At 40.8% G+C, this 25047-nt stretch overlaps 1 protein-coding gene and 1 non-coding gene across 4 annotated transcripts in view; both read left to right on the top strand.

The window, feature by feature from the left end:
* WDFY1 (WD repeat and FYVE domain containing 1) overlaps nucleotides 1-20410 on the top strand; it is a 61631-nt gene extending 41221 nt beyond the window's left edge. For all 3 annotated transcript variants that reach the window (XM_002712502.5, XM_051848116.2, XM_070070148.1), the window contains exons 6-12: nucleotides 2635-2747; nucleotides 4604-4730; nucleotides 5830-5935; nucleotides 10968-11069; nucleotides 14771-14901; nucleotides 16256-16364; nucleotides 17128-20410. In XM_002712502.5, coding sequence (XP_002712548.2) covers nucleotides 2635-2747; nucleotides 4604-4730; nucleotides 5830-5935; nucleotides 10968-11069; nucleotides 14771-14901; nucleotides 16256-16364; nucleotides 17128-17187 — 748 coding nt within the window. In that variant the 3' untranslated portion in view covers nucleotides 17188-20410. The remainder of the gene's footprint in view (nucleotides 1-2634; nucleotides 2748-4603; nucleotides 4731-5829; nucleotides 5936-10967; nucleotides 11070-14770; nucleotides 14902-16255; nucleotides 16365-17127) is intronic.
* On the top strand, nucleotides 2513-2615 carry LOC127491877 (U6 spliceosomal RNA). The gene has a single exon (XR_007920810.1). It is a non-coding gene; the product is annotated as a U6 spliceosomal RNA (small nuclear RNA).
* Nucleotides 20411-25047: the final 4637 nt, after the last annotated feature.

A 25047-nucleotide genomic window follows, 5' to 3' on the forward strand; every position in this document is an offset into this window, starting at 1 on the left:
TGAGATCCAAAGATTGAATGGTTCCTACATATTTACCTAAAATCCAAAAATTTCTGTATCTTCTTTGGTATGAAATGTTTCTTAAAAATAATAATTAAATGCTTTACATTCAAATTTGAAGACTTTTATTGCATGAATAAGGAAAATAGGAATTGATATTGTAGTAATTGGTTATATGCTGCAGGCTCCACAAAAAAAAAATAAATTTTTGACCCTGGGATTCATAAATGGGCTATAAGGAGTTATGTATAAAATATGTTCCATGTTTTGTGTGTGTGTATATATATAGAAGGCCCATAGTCCTTATAACACCCTTAAAATTACTTCATAATCCACCCAAATGTTAAATATTATCGCCTTAAAAATTCCCTACTCTTATATGACATTTTAAGGGCCTACATAAGCATATCTCTGCTTGCTGTGTATTGTCGTGACCGGGAGATCAGGACTGTCAACAATAAGCAATGTCCCTCAGTACTTTCTCTCTCAGAGTTAAATGTCTGGCAGAGTAAAACTCTTTCTTTCCATTGAATGTATGCATTTAAAATGCTTACTACAAATGAATGCCTGTTTACTATTAATGAATATTTAAAATGGTACTATATGCTTTAGGATCAAACAAGGGAAAATTGTTTACTAATAAAGCATTTCTGTTGTGCAGCAGATTTATAGAAAATGGCACAAAGTCACACTGAGGACCTGGCTCATAGTGTTCCTTCTGGAGTTTGTTTGGAATAGCAGTAGCTATCCTGCTGTAAATAGTAGTTATCCTGTTGTGTGTGAATGACTGGCTTCCACCAATTTTTATGACCACAAACTGAGAAAGTAATGAATTGTTAATATATATTAGTTAATGCATTTAATAGAAAATTAATTTAATATAATAGTTAATATATTTTTAAAATTTAATCTTACTACTATCATATATAATTGCCTTTTGAATTATGAACTTACCCACAATAAGTTAAAGGGAATCATCCTCTTAATTTAAAGCTAAATCATCTAGGGCAACAACAGCGTGCGTTTAAGTCCTGTGTTTGTTGTCAGCTTTATGTTATTTGTAGAGATATTTCATAAGTAACTATTTTTGTGCTTTGTGTTTTCATTAGTTAGCACTTATACTCTTTTATACTTGATTGTTACTAATTAGTTTTATGTGTGTCTTCTCTTTTTAGTGCCAGTTCCTTACAATATTACTTGGTATAGTAACAGGAAATCAATGAATTCTTGTTGAATGAATGAATATGAACTTTCCCAATAATTCCAGTTGTTTTACATGAGTTTCCACTGGATATTTACTGTCTTGGCAAAGTTTTAAGTTAGTGTTTATTCTCTTTGAAATGCATATTTTTCTATTTTATAACTGACTAAAGCAGTTATGTTTTTTATGAAGGGACTTTGCAAAGATTTTTTTAAATTTTTATTTAAGGTATACAAATTTCATGTATTTCATATATACAGATTCAGGTATGTAGTGACACTTCTCACCCTATCCTCTGTGCCACCTGCAATTCCCACCCTTCTTCCTCCTCCCTGTCTTATTTCCACTCTTAATTTTTATGAAGATCTTTTTTCAGGTTACTTTATACTTTTTTTTTTTTAAAGATTTATTTGTTTACTTGAAAGACAGAGTTACAGAGAGACAGAGGCAGAAAGAAAGAGAGGTCTTCCATCCACTGGTTCACTCCCTAGATGGCCACAATAGCTGGAGCTCTGCCGAACCTAAGCCAGGAGCCAGGAGCTTCTTCCGGGTCTCCTATGCCAGTGCAGGGGCCCAAGGACTTGGGCCATCTTCTACTGCTTTCCCAGGCCATAGCAAAGAGCTGGATCTGAAGTGGAACATCCGGGACTCAAACCGGCACCCATATGGATGATGGCACTGTGGGCTGCATCTTTACCCGCTATGCTACAGCGCCGGCTCCTACTTTATACTCTTTTTTTTTTTTTTTTTGACAGGCAGATTCGGGGAGAGAGAGAGAGAGAAAGGTCTTCCTTCCATTGGTTCACCCCCCAAATGGCTGCTAAGGCCGGCACGCTGCACTGATCCGAATCCCGGAACCAGGTGCTTCCTCCTGGTCTCCCATGGGGTGCAGGGCCCAAGCACTTGTGCCATCCTCCACTGCCTTCCCAGGCCACAGCAGAGAGCTGGCCTGGAAGAGGGGCAACTGGGACAGAATCCAGTGCCCCAACCGGGACTGGAACCCTGGGTGCCAGCGCTGCAGGCCGAGGATTAGCCTAGTGAGCCATGGCTCTGGCCCCTACTTTATACTCTTAAGATTAACTCTTACACAGTAAAGAGTTCAATACACAGTAAGAAGAAAAGAAAAAAAAAAAAAAAACTGTTCCTCAAAAGTTGAGACAAGGGCTGTAAGCAATCATTGAATCTCAAAATGTCCATTTCACTCCTATGCATCACCTTTTAGGTACACTAGTAGTTCCCACAGGTCAGGGAAAACATACAATATTTGTCTTTTTGGGACTGGCTTATTTCACTAGGTATAATGGTTTCCAGTTGCTTTGTCAGTACATGTACTAAAATTGGAACAATACAGAGAAGATTAGCATGGCTCCTGTACAAGGATGACACGCAAATTCAAGATGATTTGTTAGATACCCTTGACTGCTTCTCCTCAGATACGATTTTGATACTCAGTACGCTTTTGTTGGCGACTATTCTGGGCAGATCACCCTGCTGAAGCTGGAGCAGAACTCCTGTTCAGTTATTACAACCCTCAAGGGACACGAAGGTAGGCTGTTACTCACCCACCTCATTTTGTGGTCATCAAAATAAGTAATCTGCTCTGGGGTTTCATGAATTGTCAATTCCTCACCATCTCTCTGCTTTTAATTTGTTTGGCTAGATACAGGCATTAGAGAAAATTAAGTGAAGATAGGGTGTTGAGTGGGTTTCATATTACCAAAATGCCTTCTAAATTGCTTATATGGATAATATTTTCCATGTTGTCTACATTTTGAAATGAAGTTACTGATTTCAGAATCCCCTTAAGATTTCTTATAAATTATAATATATTGGGAAGAATTATTGTTATTATTTTTTACTTTGTCATTTCTAGGACCTGAATAACACCTGCTACAACAATTAGAAGAAATGTATGGGCTGACTCAGTCTCTATTTGGGAATCATACCCTGAGTAGAGACTGAGGGACAAGAATTCTTGGGTAGAATTTCATTACTTTTAGGGGGCAGTAAATAGGTGAAAATCTGTAGAGGACCTTTAACATTCCATTGGCTATTCTAGATAACTTACCACATTTACATGCAGACTCAAGAAGTCTTATTGGATAATAAGCTCTAATGTAATGCAGCTTTTATGCAAATCACAGGATCAAATTCTGGTGTGAGTTACTCATTAGCAGCTTTGAGATGGAGGAATTGGGGATTTATTGAAAGAATTAAATATTGGACTTACTGATGCCACTCGTTACTGCTTCAACAAATTAAATGTACTCTGTGTTTTCTGTTTGGGTGAAAGAGAGTATATCAGATCAGGGACTCTGCAGGGGGAAGGAAGAAATGAGAACAGCAGACAGAATATTTCTGGGCAGGAAAGCAGAGGCCCCTGAAGAAACCACTTTCCGTTTATGACTAATCCTCTCATGACCCCCAGGCTCTTCAGGATTCTCTGAGTTGCTAAGGGCAGATAGCTTCTGGTAACTACTTAGTCATTTTCAAATTGAAAAACTATGTTTAGCTGCCATTCTGCCTCTAGCTGAAGTGGATGGGGCACAGTATTAAACAGCCGGAGAATTCATGCAAAATTGACTCCTAATTCCAGTTTTCCTGAATAAGTTTTTTTTAACTTTTCTGATTTTGGAAACTTTGTGTGTGAAACTGGTTTATATTGTTTTCTGTTGAATATGGCTTTATTAATTTTCAATATTCTTACCAAAATGTATGAGATCGGTTCAATTTTATGATTTATTTATACCTTTTGTGCTAGGCAAGTAGCAGTCAGTTAACAATGAAGAAATACATTGAAAGAGAAACTGTATAAACCAATGTATCAAATTGGATAAACTACCCCAAATAGAAGATGGAATGTAAGGTTTAGATTTTTTTACTCTAAATTCTTTGGCATAATTATGTGATACATTTGCAGGCTCTCCCCCCACCTCCACACCTAACACTTAATTGAATTTTCTTAAACATAGACATCTTGGGGCAAAATGCCTGTGAAGTCCCAGAGCCCTGAAATAATGTAGATTTTTATCTTGTATAAGGTAACCATAGTAACTGTACTGGTCACAATATTTTTTTTTCCAAGAGCTTTCTCTGAACTAACACTTCATGTATAACTACTTTATAATAATTTATTGTGACAGTACAAGAAGAAATTTGTTTAAGAATCTTTGTATAACTATAAAAAGTAGTTTAATGGACAGAGGATGCGATGTGTCTTCTCTATGGCTCAGGATCGTGTGGTTCAATGAACGGTTGTACAGTAAGGATACATATTCTCATTTAGGTAACTCAGCTGGTCCTAGTTCTGTCTTCAGCCATCAGATGTACATGTCCTGATGCAGTCACACTTGATCTCTCCTTCCCTCCCCGCGTCCCTCCTTTCTCTCTTCATATCCTCAGGTAGTATTGCGTGCCTGTGGTGGGACCCCATTCAGCGGTTACTCTTCTCCGGAGCTTCTGACAACAGCATCATCATGTGGGACATTGGAGGCAGGAAAGGCCGGACGCTGCTGCTTCAGGGCCATCAGTACGTGACCCTTTGTGGGGTGGGGAAAGGGTCAGTTGTCAGGGAACCAGGGGACAGCATTGGTGTTCGGCCATGACTTCATGCAAGCCCCATCTTTTAGGATGCCAGTTTAGTGGGATTCCATCCACTTCTGTCTGCTTTCTCTCAGTCCTGAGTCACTGGTGTTCAGCGGAGGGTTTCAGTGGAGGATTCATTACAGGGTTTTCCTCCTCATTAGTCTAAAGGGCACTTGGCACTTTCTCTCCCAAGGGGTTGCCCTGTTGAAGTATCTGCTCAAGGAGGGTGTGAGTTAGATTGCAGGTGAGGACACTGACCATGGAAGATTGTATGCCATGCAATACCAAGCCGTTCTTGAACTGGTTGTCTAAACTGCTTTGTGTTCTAAAATATATTTCATTCAGAAGTAATGTGTGGTCTGACACAGTCGTATTTGCCCAAGTTCCAACATTAGAATTCCTGGGCTCTTGACTTCTGGTCTTGAACAGAAAAGGAATGTAAAGTTCCTCCCCCACCCTTTTCCTTTCTTCTTTGTTCAGTAGGCTGTAGCTGTTTACTGTAATCACAAGCAAATTGACAACCAGCCAAGGAAAGGTTCCACACAAAAGTAAACAGGCCAAGAGGTTGTTTCCTCGGGCATCCAGGGGAGTAGTCTGACAAGCATGTAGGAAGAGGGCAGGTTTCTCCACCACATCTGTGTCTACACATGTGTGTGTGTTTATACTGCTGGTGATCTCCATGGTGTCTATCATACGAATCGTACTCCAGCAATGGAATTAGATCCCGTTTGCTTTTTGTCTGTTTCTTGTCCATCTGAAAGAAATCATGGAAATTAGTGTAGAAAATCGTTGTCCTCCTCTCGGCTCTGTCCTGCAGTTCTACGTATTTGAAAGCAGCACTCCTCATTGTATGAAAACTGTGATTCTGTGTGATAAGGTATAGAATGTCCAAGTTTATATACTGGAATCCTTATTACATACCAAGCAATCAGAGATAAAATGCCATTTGCTTATTCAATTGAGGGAAGAGCTGTGGGCATCAATGAAGGCAGTTCCTGTTTTTCCTTATTGAGACGAGTGACCATTTTGTGTGCTGTCTGCAGTGACAGGGTACAGTCGCTGTGTTACCTTCAGCTCACAAGGCAGCTGGTTTCCTGTTCCTCGGACGGTGGGATTGCAGTGTGGAACATGGATGTTAGCAGAGAAGAGGTAAGATGCAGAGCAAGTCGTGGCGGACCAGGAGAGGCTGGGCAGAGCCTGGCTTCTCGGTGTCCCACCCTGCAGGCTGTAAATCCTGACTGCGATGTGGACAGTCCGACCTCTCAGTGTACCACTCGCAGACAGCTGTCTGACAGGGTCCAGCATGTCAATTTGCATTGTGTGCAGTACTCATGAAGTTTCCACCGATGCAGACAGCGTGTACGCTGATTCTCGGCCTTGAGAGAACACGTTGAGACACACAGCCTCCCAGCACATCCAGGGATTTGGACTGCATGGGAGTCCTCCAAAGCATTCTAGGGCCCCGTAGCATTCGTGTGTGGAAACCTGAGACATTCTTCTGTGGCAACCCTCAGGGACATAGCTAGGCACTTGACGTTTTTGCAGGAAAATATTTCTCTGCTTTTGTTTTCCATGAAGTTCCGTCTCACTGAGTTCATGTTGACATAGGGTCCTTTTCTGGCAACCTGACTTCCAACTTGGTTGGGCTACTAACTGGTTTTGAGATCTGGTTTGGATAAGTATTTTAATGAATTTCTGAGTGTCCATTCGCTCCTTCATAAGGTGAGATCATTGAATGAGATGGCGTCTGAAGCCTCTTCCAGTTCCTCAGACACTCTGACTCATCTGCATAATCGTTGTATTCTGTTTTGAGTAATTCTAGAGTGCATATTTTTGATTTTTCATTGTATGATTGTTCAGTTAAGTATTTCAGACATAATTCTGAAAACAGACCTTATGTATCCAGGGATATGCACATTTCAAGGCTTCTTATGGATGTCATCACATGATTTCCAGGCAGTTTCCATACTCACTTCTGCTCTTGTCTGCATTTCCTAAGCAGCATGTAAAAGCCTGTGATATCAGTAGCAAAGGAATTGATTCCAGAGAAGAGTTTAAAGTATTAAGGACTTAATGACTGGTAGTTTTATTTCATGAACACATGCCAGGCACCTGCAGGGTAGCTGGGTGATCTGGAAACATGGATGTTTGTTATAAATGTTTATTGATGTTGCATCACAGTACATACTGTGTTGTGTGTTGTCACAGATCAGTGCAGTGTGCTGTGCTTTGTAGCAGTGCATAGCTCCGTTTGCTGGGTACTGTCAGAGCAGACACCAGGCACTAGAGCAGACTTCCCACTGACCCTTGCCTGTGTGCCTGCTTTGTGTTGCCTCTGATTATTTGTGAGTCTGTGTCTCACTGAATAAACCTTGCCCCAGAAGAAACAGTCCAGGGAGTTTGATCTTTTTAAAAAACACAGTGACATTACTCATTTCCAGACATTGTGGCTACTGTATTCTTTATACAAAGATCCTTGTCCTTGAGAGGCTTGTAGTCCAGTGAAAGAAACAGGCTGCTCTATAAATAATAAAATGCAGTGCATAATACAGTGAGGTACTGCTTGCTGGCCTTTCAGTAACCTACAGGACAAGTCCCAGTGGAAGAATTTCAATGAACTATATGCTGGTTAATTTCTCTTTTTGAATTTTCTAAAAAAAATGGTAAACATATACAAAATTATCAAACTTAAAATTACCAAATTATATAATGTTGGCTCAGTATTATATGTCATAATTTCATTGCAAAAATTTATTTGAACTGTGTTTCATATTTGTTAGCTACTGGTTGTATGTACCAAGAAAGACTAAGACAGTATTCTGTTTCCTGAGCTTTCTTCAGTCTCATTCTGAAAGAGCAGAAAACCCAGAGAGACGATGTATTTCCTGAATAATGAGGGACAGACGTCTTTGGTGCTGAAGGCTACTGGTAGCATTTAACAGTTAGATTCCAGGCTACTGCTCTTCTCCGTGATAAGTTCTTTTAGAAAAAGTGCTTAGAAAGTAGAAGCAGGATTCCTACCTTCACTGTTATATAATTGTAGAATATATTTGTACATCTAGGGAAAGAAAAAATAGTTCCATCAGTCAAGGTGCTTCCTGTGTGGGGGCAGGTCACTTCCTTTTACTCATCTGTAGGAGAGATGGGAGAGCCAGTTGTGTTCAGAATGCATTATTTTTAGTAGGGTTCTCCTTTACCAGTTGAGTAAATGTAGCACTAAGGCCAGCAACACATGGTCTGTGAAGTTCTCGCCTCGAGTTCGAGTTTTGTATAATTTATAGGATCTTGAAAGGCAGAGGCATGGAGGATTGATGGATTCTCTCACTCCATGTTGCACATCTAGAATTTTCTCCTAAATCCTGGAGATACTGGTGGGAGCATTCCAGCTCACTGTGACTATCAGCCACTCCACCGTCAGGTTGGAAATGAATTTGCTCCCTGCCAGACAGAATTAAAGGGGCTCCTTTTTGGATATCGTCACAAAATATAAGTGGGCAAGGAACAGTAATAAGAGAAAATGAATCCTCGTGCAACAAAACTTTATTATGAACTGGAAGATTACAGAATGTCTTACATACTAGTGCAGTGTAGAATAGAGCAGCGGTTAATGGTTAGTAGTACAATGGAACTAGTGCAATGCTTGTGTCATCTTTGTTCAGATTAGGCAGATAGGACAGGATCTAAACGATCAAGTGAAGCAGTCATCGTGATCAGTTAATACTCTCTTCCGTTCTGCTCAGACAGAACTTTTTGTCCTTAAGTAACAGCATATAGCAGGTAGCTCATGGTAGCTAAACTGAATCCTACTAAAACTGCTTGTATTTCTTATATTAAAATCTTCCAAAACCCTATTATGTATTATTTTGGTTTGTTATTTCAAGTTGTTTTAAGCATATCTTTTCCTCTTTTGTGCCACTGTCTCCTCCAGCTTACCAAAGTAACATTCTTTCTTGAACTCTTAGACACAGATAGGCTCCCTGAGGCAAGAGCTCAGTTCTCTTGGCCAGCGTCCCCCAGATGTTCGGAGTTCCCCATGGGGTGAAGTAAATGGGACCCAATTCCAGAGGCTGTAAGAGTGCTGTGGGCATGCAGAGGGACACGTGCTGGACTGCTTGATCTCCCAGGATGCAGCTGCTTCAATCTCTGAGCCACAGGTTTTTTCCCCAGTAAAATAGAGCTGATGTTGCTCTGTATCTCCTGGATTGTGATGAGAACTCAAGAAATACATTTTGTGCTGTTTTTGCTCCATTTGACTGTGATATTACAGGAGATATACCTGGATCCGTCCCTCAACATGAGATGGGGATATGGGGCCAGCATTGTAGCTTAGTAGGTTAAGACACCACCTGTGACACCGTGTCCCATATGGGCAACAGTGCAAGCCTTGGCTGTTCCCCTTCTGATCCAGTTCCCTCCTGTTGTGCCTGGGGAAGCGGCAGAGGATGGCCCAAGTGCTTGGTCCCTTGCACCCATGTGGGAGACCCAGAAGAAGCTCTTGGCTTCTGGCTTTGACCTGGCACAGCCCCGACCATTGTGGCCATTTGGGGAGTGAACCAGTGGATGGAATATCTATCTCTCCCACCCCACCCCCAATAACCTCCCTGCAACTCTGCCTTTCAAATATTTTTTTTAATTCTCCCTGCAATTAAATGTGTCCTTGCTGTTGGTAACACAACCCTGTGTCTCCTAGTTTAGTCTCCTAGTGTTGTTCCCAGGCAGTATTCCCAAACATCATTAGCCTCTAACATCTTCTCGCTTCCATTGACCACAGAAAGAAGAGTGTTCTACATCAAGGTGATAGTCTTCCTCATAGCTACACATCTCTGTCACTTGCTTCCCTCTCTTCTGACATTTCCCCCAGTATTTAAGGAAGCCTCTCCTCTGTGAGTCCACTGCACTTGGTGGAGAATGCCTTCCTCACCCACCTCCTCGCCTCCAGAGGGAAAAGGCCTTTCTAGTGGCTGGCATCTGTAGACCTGCCAGTAATATCCAAAACAAGCAACAGGAAGGCCAAAAGGTTTGATGTAACAGGAAGCAAAATAAAGAACTAGGGGCACTCATCCTTTAAGCCACCAAAACTCCCTAGAGAGCCTGTATAAACTCCCCATCCACACTGCGTGTTTTTGAAAGGTCAGTGCCATTTGGAAATTTTTATTCCACCATCCTTGTCTCTCTTAAGAGACATGTTTTTTTCTTGAGTGTTAGCTTTCAAGATGAAGAAAAAATTATTTCTTATCTCATAATCTTTGCTTGGATCAATTTATGGAAAATGGTATTTCCTACCATTTTATTGAACCCTAACACTAAATGGGGTTAAACAAGCCTTTAACAGGTTCCTCTTGGAATGTAATATAGTTTGTATTTTGTTTAGAGAAATATTTTCTAAGTTCTTAATACATTTTGAGACTTTGATTTCCTGTGTTTCAGCAACAACAAAATGCGTTGAGAAAGTACTGTGTGGCAGGCTGTAAATATGAGTATGCATGGATTTCAAATTTTTTTTACGCCAAAATATGCTTATCTTTTATTTCTTTTGATTTTGGATTAAAGGTGTACATTTGTATGGGGCACAGTGCAATCTTGCATTTTTTCATTCACTTTTTGAGGTATCCTGTATAAAGATGAGTAGGACTAGCAAATATGGGTTCATTGGAGGTACACATTCTCCTGAAATGTGTACAAAGACTTAGACTGCCAGAGCTGACTGTTCCGTGGGGGCTGCAGGATGGCTGTGGGGGCTTACAGGAGGGGAGGGTTGGTGAATTTTGGACCTCTCCTGATTATCACCTAGGACTCCGCAGGTCGTCCCAAGAGGTAGTTCATCAGGTGATGCAAGAACTGGGTTTCTACTCAGCTGGATGTAGATTTCAACCAACTTTAGCATAGAAAAGAAATGTATAAAGACAACCCTTAAGAGATCACAATCAAATTGAATTCTTCCCTCTTAGCTGTAGATTACAAGTTAATAGCTCTGTAAACATCGGTAAAATTCTAATAGTTACTCAAAACACTAACATAATATTGAGCAAGGTAACCAGCTAGAGTATACTGCAGGATTAAAAGGAAATGCAGCAGGTAGAACTCCAGCAAGGAGTAGAACTAGGGTATTAATATCTGAAACATCGGTGTAAACACCCAAAGGCATTAAAGTTGGCTTTGATTTTCTGCTCCCAATCCCCAGGCTCCTCAGTGGCTAGAGAGTGACTCTTGTCAGAAATGTGAGCAGCCCTTTTTCTGGAACCTAAAGCAGATGTGGGACACAAAGACACTGGGGTTGCGACAGGTGAGTGGCCAATGTTGGGCCATAACTGGGATGTCATGTGTTTCCTTATTTGTATAATTAATCTGTCTTGGGTTTATGTTTTGGTTTTTGTTTGTTTGGAATCATACTTTGTTCCTGAAACTGCTGTTAATTTCTACATTTTTAAAAGTCACTATCATTGTGTGACTCACAATGAGTAAGACTTTTCATGGGGCCTGCAAGTCTGTGTTACCTAACTATTCCATTGCTTGTCCTGCATTGGAAAAACAGGGATACATGGAAAATCCTGAGAGCCTCTCTTTAAATAGATGAAAGATCTATCAGAGACAAAATTTTGTTTAGATGTTAAGACGCTAGTTGGGATGCTCATGTCCCATATCAGAGTGCCTGAGTGCCACTCCTGATTCCATCTTCGTGTTAATGCACACCCTAGTAGGCAGCAGGCGATGGCTCCAGTTCTTGCATCCGTGCCACCCGTGTGGGAGACCCAGATTGAGTGTCCAGCTCTCAGATTTGGCCTGGTGGGCATCTGGGAAGTGAACCAGTGGATGGGAGCTAATTTTCTCTCTCCTTCTCTCCTCTCACTCTGCCTCGCAAATAAAATAAATAGTATAGTATTTTAAAATTTATTTTTTAAAAACAGGAAATGAATACATTCTTTTTTTAAAAGATTTATTTATTTATTTGAAAGAGTTACACAGAGCGAGGAGAGGCAGAGAGAGAGAGGTCTTCCATCCGATGGTTCACTCCCAAATTGATTGCTACAGCCGGAGCTGCGCCAATCCAAAGCCAGGGGCCAGGAGCCAAGAGCTTCCTCCGGGTCTCCCACGAGGGTGAAAGGGCCCAAGGACCTGGGCCATCTTCCACTGCTTTGCCAGGCCACAGCAGAGAGTTGGATCGGAAGAGGAGCATCTAGGACTAGAATCGGTGCCAACATGGGATGCCAGCACTTTGGGCCAGGGTGTTAACCCACTGCGCCACAGCGTCGGCCCCTTAAAATTTCTAATGATTTTAAGAAGCATCTTTCAGCTGAAGATTACTACTTATTAAAATCAATGTTTCATATTATTAGCCAAGCACAAAATTAGAATAAATTAAGACCTACAATCGTATGCCTTATGCTGTTGCAAGCAGATAAAAAGTAATGATTTAGTCCTTACTGGAATATTCAAACCCTAAGAATTTTAATTATTCTAAATCATTCCTTCATAAGTATACCTAGAACATTTTTATTATAAACATGTTTTAAGCACCATGTTTTTTTAAGTATCATGCTAAACATTTTATTATTTTGTTTTTAGGTTAGAAGTTTAATGTAATTAAGTCAAAACCAAAGCCAGACATTTTTAATTTTCAAAAAGATTATAAAACTCAAAATCATCTAATAGAAAAGCAATCAATAGTTTTGAAATGTTTAGAAAAAGTAAAACAGGAATGGAGACTGCCTATTAAGATATAGCTTACATGTTTTAAAGGCTATATAATTAAATTTGTGTAATGAAATGGTCCAGAAGTAAGCCTAAAATATTGTATTTAACTCACAGTTGTCTCATGATTCTAAGTCATTTTCTACCCCATTAAAAAAGATTTTTTTTTTTTGACAGGCAGAGTTAGAGAGAGAGAGACAGAGAGAAAGGTCTTCCTTTTCTGTTGGTTTTAATCAGTTTTAACAGATTCAATGTGACTTGTAGATACAATTTTGTACAATTTTGTACATAATGATATGTCCTTCCTCCTTTTTCCTTCCTCCCGTCTTCTTTCCTTCTCCTTTTCCTTATTCTAAAAATTATTTGTTATACAAGTTTTGTGTATTATATACATAAAGCTTTAGGCACACAGTGATTCTTCCACCCTACTCTCCCTCCTGCCAACGCTCCAAACCTTCTTTCTCCTCTCTTTCCCATTCCCACTCTTAGTTTTTTGTTTTTTGTTTGTTTGTTTGTTTTTTTGACAGGCAGAGTGGACAGTGAGAGAGAGACAGAGAAAGGTCTTCCTTTTTGCTGTTGGTTCACCCTCCAATAGCTGCTGCGGCTGGCACTCTGCACTGATTCAAAGCCAGGAGCCAGGTGCTTCTCCTGGTCTCCCATGGGGTGCAGGGCCCAAGCACTTAGGCCACCCTCCACTGCACTCCCGGGCCACAGCAGAGAGCTGGACTGGAAGAGGGGCAACCGGGACTAGAACCCAGCACCCCGACTGGGACTAGAACCCGGTGTGCCGGCACCACAAGGTGGAGGATTAGCCTATTGAGCCACAGCACCAGCCTCCCACTCTTAGTTTTTACAAAGATCTATTTTCAGTTTCCTTAATGATCATAAAGTTAACCCTACACTAAGTAAAAGAGTTCAACAAATAGTATGAAGAAAAACATACTGTTCCTCAACAGAAGAGACAAGAGCTGTGAACAATCATCAGATCTTGAAATGTCCATTTCACTCCAATGCATTACATTTTAGGTACTCTGTAAGTTACCTCAGATCAGTAAACACATATGATATCTGCCTTTGGGGCTGGCTTATTTTACTAAGTATAATGACTTCCAGTTGTGTCCATCTTGTTGCAAAAGACAGGATTTCATTTTTTTTTTACAGCTGAGTAGTACTCCCTAATGTATATATACCATAATTTCTTTATCTATGCAATAGTTAAAGAGACATCTTGGTTGATTTCATATCTTAGCTATTATGAATTGTGCTGCAGTGAACATGGGAGTACAGATACATGTCCCAAATGGCCTACAGATTTCAAATATTCTTGTAAAACTGATATTCATGAAGTACTAAAGTTCTGTAATATATGTATATATATATAATATAAATAAATATATATTTCTACAGCAGCCTTGAAGGTAGCCACTTAGGGTGAATGTGAATTTCTGTAGGTGAATCAAACAAAATGCTGATTTTATTCCTCTTACTACTGGTTGTGCCTCTAGGCTGATTAGCCTGAAGCTTGTATGTGTTAAACTTTGATTTTACTCACAAAACTACAGTAGCTTTGATATGGGATGTTTTTGATATGATACTAGCAGGCAATATAGGAATTATTTTAGCCTTCATAACACTCTAAATCTCTGAGCACCTAAATTCTATCATTAGCCATCTTCTCACAATGCATGTCTGGTGTTAACTAGTGCATTGTAATTGATGGTGGAATATTGAAGTATTCCCTCCTTTTAAAGGAAGCTGCTAACAACCAGAAAAGAGAAGAAAAAGTACCAGTCACTAAACTTTTAGTGGTAAAAGAGTATGTTAGAATCAGTAATTATAATTGTACTGTTTTGGAATTTGTGAAAACATTTCCAGAATCATAATTTGAGAGATTGAAAGAAATAGCAAATGTGTGATTTTATAGTAGTTTCTTAATGAAGACATAATACATTAAAAAGTTATTTTAAAGCTTTTTACAAACATAGGAATAGATTTTTCCTTTGCAGACTCTGCAGTGATTATGCTCTTAAATGAACTTGAACTTGGTTTTAATAATGTTGTTTGATATGTAGATAGCTACTAAGAATGAATAAAAAGTATTTTCCTCAAAAAACAAGATTATTTGTAAATCCTTGACTGGTGTTAAGACTGTCTTTTGAGTGTTGATGCATCGAATTGAGTGATTATAATTCAAGGCAGGTCTTTCTCAGTCCTACTGCCTTGCCCTGAAGGAAGACCGTCTACATTAAAGCAAAGACTAACATCCTGTGTTCCTCCTCCCTGTCACTCTGGAAGCATCACTGCAGGAAATGCGGGCAGGCTGTCTGTGGGAAGTGCAGCAGCAAGCGTTCAAGTTACCCCGTCATGGGCTTCGAGTTCCAAGTCCGGGTTTGCGATTCCTGCTACGACTCCATCAAAGACGAAGAGTGAGTGTTTACATCCCTTTGTCTTTTTGCAACTTACTACCTCTGTCTATTGGGTTTCTGCACTGTGAAGACCCTGAAAAATAATGACAGATGTGTACCCATGTATTTCTCTCTTCCGAATTATATAAAACTTTTCTGTTCTAGTCTTATGACTTAATACCACTGCTATGTGCCCCCATTGGCCTGAGCACCGTGAAGAACACTAACATGAGTCCAGCAACTGAGTAGACATTCCCAAGTCCTCGAATCCCACAGGGTGCTTTGTGGGAGCAAGTCCCTGTGCGCACGCACAGCAGTGGTTGGACTGTCTCTACAGAAACATCCAGTGCTCCGACCTTTGCTCCCATGTAGATGTAAATATAATTGCTGGGAAAACTCAAGAGACCAGTGTTCTTTCTTGCACAGAAATCTAACCTAGCAGTCTATTCTTAAGTAACTATTTGTATGAGACGCATCTGTCTGTGCACTCCATTCAGCCCTGATTCAGGCAGATCCATGAAGGCCAAGGCACCATTTTCTTTCCCTTCCCTTTGAATCATTTTTAAAGTACACGTGGAAAATTGCTGTTGCCTAGTGACATGGTAGCCTTGGTATGTTCAGATAAACAAATAGCATTGTGTTACAGTTGCGTACAATATTCAATACAATAACATGAAACACAGGTTTGGGGCATTGGCGCCACAGGCTGTTTTATACAGCCTCTGTGTGCAGTGGGTTGCACAATCTAGGTTTGAGTAAGTGACCTTTATGATGCTTGCACAGTGACATATTTGTCTAATGACACATTGCTCAGAACCCATCCCGTCCTTGAGTGGCACGTGACTGTAGCAGATTTCCTAACCTCAGCAGAGGCGCACGTTGGAAGCTGTTTTATCACCACCGGTGTTGACGAGTGAATTATCACTGGGGGTTTTAGGGCTGCAGTGATGGAGCCGGTGCTGTAGACAGCACTGCCCCTGTGAATGGCAAAGAATTTTGGAGACACCTGCAGCCTCCCGATGAGAGTTTAGCTCCCAGCATCGCATGATCTCATCCAGTGCAGTTCCTCTTGCATACGAAAGGCTCGCGTTGTTTTTTTTTTTTTTTTTTTTTTTTTTTTTTTGGTCTAGGAATATAAGTCTTTCTAGTAAAAAAAAGTAATTTGGCAATTTCAGAAAACCTTTTAGAAAACAGTCTTGCAATTTACATGCTTTCCGACATTTTTAAAATAATAGAGTTCGGTTTAAAAAGTATAGCCACATTTTAAAGAGCAAATTTTTACACTATTTTGGATATATTCTTGTGTTGCTTAAAAAAAAGAAATCCCTTCGTTCTAGGTACAGGCTGGTGAGTTTTATCTTTTTCTCTTTGTTAGTCGGACTTCTCTAGCAACCTTTCATGAAGGAAAACATAACATTTCCCACATGTCCATGGATGTTGCTAGGGGACTGATGGTGACCTGTGGGACCGATCGTGTGGTAAAGGTAGGCTGCCTTAGGTGTGTCCTCTAGCATCTCAGTTTAGATTACTCCAGCATCGTGCTGTGCCTGGGCTTACGACGCTTCTGGTGTACCCCCTTTTCTGACTGGCAAGCCTGCCTTCCCTTTTTCTAAGCAACTACTTCCAGTTCAAAGCCATGAGTGACAGACTGCATGCTTTGTGTATTTCTGTGCCCCAAGTGGCAGTTCATCCTGGTAGTGTTTTCCTCCGCCATGTGGGTCTGGGAGAGTGAGCTGGTGAGGGCCGGGGGCCCATCTTGTGGGTGCGGAGCTCTGGCCTCCAGCATCTCTCCCTCCCCTGCCAGCCTGGGCCTTCACCAACCACTGTCTCTAGGTGTTCCTTTCCTTGTCAGTGTTCCTTTAAACCCTGTGCAGAAGGCACCCTGAGTGTAAGGAATAGCCACACGTATTTTTTCCTTAAATCTTAGGGTCACTAACAAGGAAATGGAAAGTAAGTCTTTAGTGTTCAGTAGCTTTCTTGAATTGTGAAGCTATGAAGTATTTTATATTCCCAGTGAACAGCTAAAAAATTAAATGTACAGTGAAACATCATTGTGATATAATTTTCCAATGTGAAAATACTACTTCTAAGCATTTTTCATATTTTAGTGAAGAACATTGCTTTATCTCTGTCTAAATCTGAAGGAGGTTCTGTAGTGGAAGAAGAGAATGGGAGAATCCATTGTTGTTTCGCTGTTAGGCCACATGAGCAGTGCGGCCTTGTCTGTGCATCTTTTCTCCCTTGCAGATATGGGACATGACACCTGTGGTGGGCTGCAGTCTGGCAACTGGATTTTCTCCACATTGATCCAGGAGCTTGGCGATGTCTACACCTTGTGAGCAGCAGTTTCCACCAAAAGAAATTCTTCCCATGTAGCCCCACGGTCCCTGTCATGTGAATGGACAGTAGCCACTTAAAACAGTCCACACTTTTAAAAAGAAAAATGTAAAGGTGTATCTTTGGGGGACATTTGTGGAACCTACCAGTGGGGACTATCATGGAAAAAGTCCTGCAGTGGTTCCCTGTGGAATGGGATTTCTTCAAGGAAGCTCCCTCATGAGCAGCGAGCTGATGCGTGATGAGAGTCATCTAGCCAGTGAGGGCTTCAGAGAGGAAAACATTGAACAAAAACATTAATGCTTAGAACTTTCTTAACGCAGTCCCAAGTACAAACACTCAGACTAGCGGGCCTCCCAGGTCTCCAGGGCTCTGTGTCAGAGCAGGAATGACAGGAAGGAGGACTTGTTCTCTCTTTCTTGAGGGGTGGCAATAGGAACTTAAGAAACCAGGAGCTCTCCTTATATGCTGGCCGTGTACGAATATTCTCTACATTTAGTTACCAATAAACTTCTCAAAGATATCCGTTCTCTCCAGGTAGTGCCATAGTCTGCACCTAGCATTTGGCTTGCTTCACTTGCTCTCTTCCCAGCCAGTGTGCCCTGGGCAAACTTCTTGCAATTGTTGTTAAGTTGTGAAATTTCTAGAATAACCGCGGCAGTCCACATTCTCTCCTTTCCCCGAAACGTGCTTTGAGAACAAAACTTTTCTATGGTGCTGTTTTCATGGGAGTCACATGAGCCGTCTGACTTGTTCTCATTGCAGTTAGGAAGGACTAATGGAAAATCCAGCTGTCAGCCTGACGGTGAGGGGAAATGGAATAGTCCAGCACTCCTAACAGACACCTTCTATGTGTGGCTCCCACAGGAGCCACTCCACAGCTTTTAAACAATGTTGACGTTAGTTGTAACTAGCATTATTTGTATTTGGTAGAAGGAAATTGGTCTGTCATATCAATCAGGTTGTGCAGAGTTACTCCTAAATTGTAAATCACTTTCTTAACAACTAGCAAAGTTGTCCTTACTGGCATTAAAGCCTTTGGCCACAGAGTACCAGGATGAGGAAGAGGTGGGGAATAGGAAGCCTATTTTTTTAATATTCAAATATTTATGTATGTGTGTTTTTTAATAATAGTAAATGTATCATTAATTTAGGACTATGGAAGTGAGTGGAGAAGAGCCTACTTTTTTAAACAACAAACATATATATAGCAACAGTATCTTTGTTAGTCTTACAATGGATATTGGTTAAAAAAACCACTCAGTACTGCATCACTACATTGGGATCATATCAAGGCAGCATAATATTTCTATGTGATGAAACTAGGGGACTAAATCTGTTTTATAACTTCTTAGAGGGACTAAAAAGCTTAAGACAGACGATTAAACTAAGATGTCTTAATGGCCATGGGACAAGGATAAAAAGGAAAAAGAAGGCAGCAGGGCACATCATGTGCTGGACCCATCTGCATTGAAGGTTGGCTTGTCTTCAAAAAATAAAGACTGAGGGTTTTTGTTGTTCCTTCTAATTTTTGTGTTACATCACTTGAAAGAGGAGTTTCCTTTAAAAACTTTCCCTAGGTTCTTTCCAAAATGTGTATCGCTAACAAAATTTGGAAGAAAAATTGAACGATGGTAAGTCATTTTTATACCCCAAGGTCAAACATCAAGCTTCTTACATTAACTTTAGTTTGGTTCGTGGTTCAGTCCACACAGAGGTGCTATCCTGGGGATTTTTATTAAGCCCTGAAAGGAAAATGGAATATGGTTGCTCCCTTGCCCTGTGGAGGAGTGCTGACTGTGTTTGTGTTTTCATTGAACTTCCAGGACGTGCGACTTCCTCACGTCTGAGGCAGATCGAGCAGTTTCACAGCTGCCGAGAATACTGTCTAGCTTCCAGAGTGTTTTCATTTTAAAAATGTCTTGATGACAAAGCCCCGTGTCCCATAGAGAACATAAAGCTGTAGTAGTGCCTCCTGAGGGACGGAGGTAATATCAATCAAGAAGGAAATGTGTATTTAAGGAAGAATTGAAGTATCTCAGAAAAGCAAAGGAGAACACTTCAATATAAGCTGCTCTCCACAAGCCTATTAAAATGTTTCTATCTGAAAACATACATGCCAGGCTTGTCTTGTCTCTAACACACGCTAGGTAGCACATGGGGTAACATTTTTTGCACAAGTGGGCAAAATTGTTTTCTCAATTTTACTGACTAGGCACACAAAAAGAGGGACAGATGGGCTTCTAGTTACTGCCTTATTTTGACTGCATTTCTCTTGAAAGGGCCATTTAAAATGGTGATTCAAGAAACAATTTACTGGTTTTTCCATTTCTGAATACTCAAGTTAACTTGTACAAACAGGGATTAAGAAGCCCAGACTATCAGAGAAGATCCTTGTATTTAGAGCTGGTATGTATGTGATAAGGAAATGCCAATTCATTATTATAAAAACGTTTCTAAATTGCCCTCTGTTAGTCCAGGTGATAACAATACCCCTATAACATTTAATCATTACATTGTAAACCTCCATTAACTGAAGTTCTGTTTCCGTCCTGCTACCTAGAGGATATAAAAATCTCTCTCAAGAATGTTTGACCTTGCTTTTCCCCAAAGAGTTCAGTTTGTAAGTACCTACATTTTTTGAACTGTTGAAACTGACCCAGATATGTACCACAATAGCTCAGACCCAAGGAGATATTTTCTAAAATCAGTTTTCCTTAAAGTGCTTTCTACTTCTGTTACTGGGTCTGGTATCTCCTAAAATCTAAGAAACCAGTTACTATTAATGATTAAACCATCTGCTCATTATAAATGTGAGGTTTAACAAATAAGTAATATGTTCTATATTTTTCAGGTGTCTATTGCTTAATTGTTAATTGTGAGCAGATTGTTGAATGCCTACTCTATTTTCTGCAGTTTACTATATAGTAACTCTTTGTGTAAGTTGAAGTTTAATTGTGCAACAAATTTATATTAGAGTACAATTTAAAGTGTTTTTCTCTATAGCCTTTTTTGACATGGTAAACAAAAGGTAATGTTATTGGTACAATTTGTTCTTGTACTAGCTATGTTTCTATAAGATACGGTGCCCTGTGTATCCCAGAGAGGCTAGGAAACTTTGCTCCTATTTATGTGTTCTGTTTTTGTGTTTTTTGGGGGAATATGCATACAATAAAATATTCCTTGCTTGTTACTGTGTTGCTTAATTTAGCTTTTGTTGTGTTTGATCTGAATACAAAGCAATGCTAGTAGTGACCATGCATTTAGCACCCTCTGCGTGCTGGGTGCTTTACCTACATTATGCTATTCAATCCTGGCAACACTTCTGCAAGCCATCACTTCCTTCATTTGACAGATGAAAAACCCAAGCGGATTGGATTGTCTCTGACTTGAAAGTCCAGGCCTTCTCCCTGCCTACCTGCCTTCACGTGGCAGCGTGCCATGGCATTGTCTGTAAGGGAAGTAGGCGTTGATCTCTCAGCTGAAGTTTGGGAAGGCCTGCTCGAATCACCCATCAGCACAGCACGGGACGCCCTGGCTCCCTGACCACACAGAGCCACGGGAGACACCAGGACCCGAGCTCCCTTCGCTCGGCAGCTCAGTTGTGTGAGTCCACACGGGGTGACTCAGACCCAGAGAGCTGACTCCTCTGTTAAGCCAGGAAGAAACTGACTTCTCTTTTCCTTCTCATCATCGAAATCATTTTTTCACATAATAAAAAGGAGAAGAAAAACATCTAACAGAAAATGTAAAACAAGAAGTCTTTTAAACCTCATCCTACCATCTAGAGAAAACTCTATTAAGCTAACCCTGAGTATCTTTCAGTCTCTACACCTAGGCAACATCCATTAATGGGACCATACTATTTTTTGCACTTGATACATTATGGGAGGTTTACTCACATCAAGAGACAGCGCTCTGAGTAAGTATTTATAATTGCTGCATGCTTGTGGTACACACTGAGATCCCAGGTCTCTAACCCTCTGAGGTTAGGTAAGGTCTTGTAACCTGTGTTACCAAATGAAATGTGCGCAGCAGCATTTCACTGCAGGTAAAAGGCTCTCTGCCATGACAATTGATTCCCTGGCAGTCCTGGAAACATCTTAGAAGAAGTGTGGGGGCCGGCACTGTGGTGTAGTGGGTAAAGCCCCAGCATCCCCATGTGGGCACTGGTTTGAGTCCTGGTTGCTCCTCTTCCAATCCAGCTCTCTGCTATGTCCTGGGAAAGCAGTAGAAGATGATCCAAGTCCTCATGGGAGACCTGGAAGAAGCTCCAGGCTCCTCGCTTCGGATTGGCCCACCTCCGGCCATTGTGACCATTTGGAGAGTGAACCAGTAGATGGAAGACTCACTCTCTCTCCCACTTTCTCCCCTTCTCTCTTTCTGCTTCTGCCTCTCTGGAACTCTATATTTCAAATAAATAAATAAATAAATAAATCTTTAATTTAAAAAAAGTGTGACACCAGTACGTCCTGTGGAACACAACTGCCCTGGACTTGCAGTGAACTTGCATGAGCAAGAAATGAATCTTCATTATTTGAATCCACTGAGGTAAGAGGAAGGTGAGTGTGTTGGGTGCAAGAGGGCAGCTAGTGGGGTGAATGTGTCTGAGTGTTTTAACAACAGCAGAATCTGGCCTATACATCAGTATTCTGTTGTAGTATAACAAACCATCACTGATTTTGCCAATACCATATTGAAATTAGACAATACTGTGGAAAACTAAAGTTTTAAACTCTGGTCTGTTGATCTGGAAACTCACGCTCCTTTTTCTAGTCCCCTTCTGGCTCCTTCATATTTGAAAAAGCTTTAGACCCTGAATTCGACATTCTAGAGAAAGAGAAAGCAATAGGGATTTCTTTTGTTTTTTTTTTTTTTTTTAAACACCATTGACAAAGGCAATATGATTTTTTTCTAAGATTTTATTTATTTATTTTAGAGGTAGAGTTAGAGAGAGGGAGAGACAGAGAGAAAGGTCTTCCATCTACTGGTTCACTTTCCAAATAGCGGTTAACAGCTGTAGCTGAGTCGATCCAAAGCCAGGAGTCAGGAGCTTCTTCCAGGTCTCCATGTGGGTGCAGGGGCCCAAGGACTTGGGCCAACTTCTGCTTGCCAGGCCATAGCAGAGAGCTGGATCAGAAGAGGAGCAGCCGGGACACAAACCAGCGTCCATACGGGATTGGCACTGCAGGCAGAGCCTAGCCCACTATAACCGTGCTGGTCCTGGCAATATGACTTTGCATCAGCATATTTTCTGGAACGCTGGAGTCAGGTCAAGAGGCACATGGAACTCTACTCACCATTCATTGTTTTCTTCTAGAATCATGATTCAGTGAAGGTACTGGTAGGTGGCCTCTGTGATGACATTTACAAAGCTGAGTTTATTCCAAACCATTCATTTCCTATATACTTTAAAAGGCAAGGTTTTTTTTTTTTGTTTTGTTTTGTTGTTTTTTTTTTTATTGTTTTGTTTTTGTTTTTTATTTTTTTTTTGGACAGGCAGAATGGACAGTGAGAGAGAGAAAGGTCTTCCTTTTCCGTTGGTTCACCCTCCAATGGCCGCTGCGGCCGGCACACTGTGCTGATCCGAAGCCAGGAGCCGGGTGCCTCTCCTGGTCTCCCATGCGGGTGCAGGGCCCAAGCACTTGGGCCATCCTCCACTGCACTCCCGGGGCACAGCAGAGAGCTGGACTGGAAGAGGGGCAACCAGGACAGAACCCGGTGTGCCAGCGCCGCAGGCGGAGGATTAGCCTAGTGAGCCGCGGCACCGGCCTCTGTTTTCACTTATGTTGAAACTTGCAGAATTCCTTCTAGAAAGTACATTCTATTTTTATCTTGGATAAATTAATGCACAGCAAAGAATGTGTGGGTGTCCCAAAATCTAATGAAAAAAAAATGAGAATCACTCTTCTAGGATGTGGCTGTTAAACTTACGACCATCTAAAGGGATTTTACTTAAATATGCCCTCACAGCAGGGATTATCTGTAAGGGAGATAGGCATTGTTATCTCAGGTGAGGTTTGTGGTATCAGTCAGTACAGCACAGGCCACCTATGCTCTGACCCCAGAGCTATGTGAGACATTGTACTGTGCTAGATTTGACAACAGCCAATACCTTGTAGACTCCACCATGAAAATAAAGTCACAAAGCAATCACAATTTCCATATTTCAGAATTCCAGGTGTTTTCCCTTTATTAAGTAAATGTGATATTAAACTTTGAAAAGATAATGCTAAGCAACCCCATATTTTAATAACTAAATTTTGTTTAGCTAATCTTGTAATGTCAGGATTTGTGTGATTCTATAATTCATTGGACTCAAAATACCCTAACTCAAATTATTTTCAAACAATTGGAAGTGTATTTAATCACTCTTCCAGATGTACCACATACTTTAATTCATGTCGTGATTTTTAATGCACCCATGTTAATGGCCTGTAGCAGGAGCTTCACTCACCTGCAGGCTTCCAGAAGGCAGGGGGCAGCCTTGTGTTTGTATCCTCACTGTCCATCACACAAGCTTCTAGATCCTTGAAGTTTTTAGCCTTTTGGTTCTCTGAATCATTTGGTTTCATTCAGTTATCCAACAGATGGAAAGCTAAACTTGGTATGTTTCTTTCCATACTTTGAAAATGCCACATTCGGCTGAATATATAGAAACTTCTGTTGTGCACTTTATTGAGCTGTTGACGTTAGAGAAAGTAATTACAGAGAAACTTATCTAAGTAGGAACATCTGGCTGAATTCACCCAGTATGATATTAAGAGGAAAAGCAGGAGAGACAGAATAAAGTATATGTGATCACAGAGAAATTGCTTGATTTCTGGGTGTACCTGAATAAAAAATGAGTAATTCTTCACTCAAATGATGTGGGAACTTTGCTTCTAGTTAATTGGCTGTGCCTTCAAAATACATCCCCCAAACGGCAACTTCTCACCCTTCAGCTGCTACTACCACGGTCCAGTCCACCACCTTCTGGATTGTTCTAGTGGCTCCCCATCCAGCCTCTCTATTCCTGCCCCACCCCTGTTTTTAACACTGTTAAAACATGGCTCCGATCATGCCATTTGTCTCCACAAAACTCTAACAGCCTCCATCCCACGCACAATAGAATTTCAAGTTCATTATCACCCCAGCAACTATGGTGGGATTTTTGCTTGCTCTTATCTAGCCACACAGTTCTTATTCTCCCTCTAACTCATAAAGAGAACAGGGAATTTGTGCATACAACAGTATGAGCAGTGTCAGTCATAAGGCAGGCACTGAATAAATAACTGCTTACAAGTGTGTACTTTGAATGCTGTGTGCATGAACAAAAAGGAAACTTGATTTTCTTAAGGAATAAATGTAGTGAGACAGTTTTGAGGGTGTGCACCCCCACAACCACCCCACCACCGTTATTCCTAACCATCCCATTTCACCTGCTAAACCACTGTTAAATTTACAGAGGCTGAAAGGAGCAGTTAGAGGAAAGTGTTAGGAGAGATTTTAAAGGATATGTACATAAGGGACATGGTGGGATGATGTTTGTCTTTGTAAAACACCAAAATCTTGTTTCTGGGTGCCTGATCATCACAAGACTTACTTTAAGATAACTCCACTTTGCAGCTTCGTAGGGGTGGTGGTTGTAGTGTGGTTTAAAAAGATTTCTCCAAATTTTTAGGCCTTCCTCCTATTGAGTGATGAGATCTGTGTTCTTTCCCCTTGATGTGAGCCAAACGTAGTAACTCACTAGCAAAATATGGTAGAAATGAGGCTAGAATGGAAAATGCCATGCAGTTTTTACCTGGTTCTCTGCAGAATGCCAGCTGCCAGAAACTCTCAGATGTT

Source organism: Oryctolagus cuniculus, chromosome 3, assembly GCF_964237555.1.
Source record: "Oryctolagus cuniculus chromosome 3, mOryCun1.1, whole genome shotgun sequence".
NCBI lineage: Eukaryota > Metazoa > Chordata > Mammalia > Lagomorpha > Leporidae > Oryctolagus > Oryctolagus cuniculus.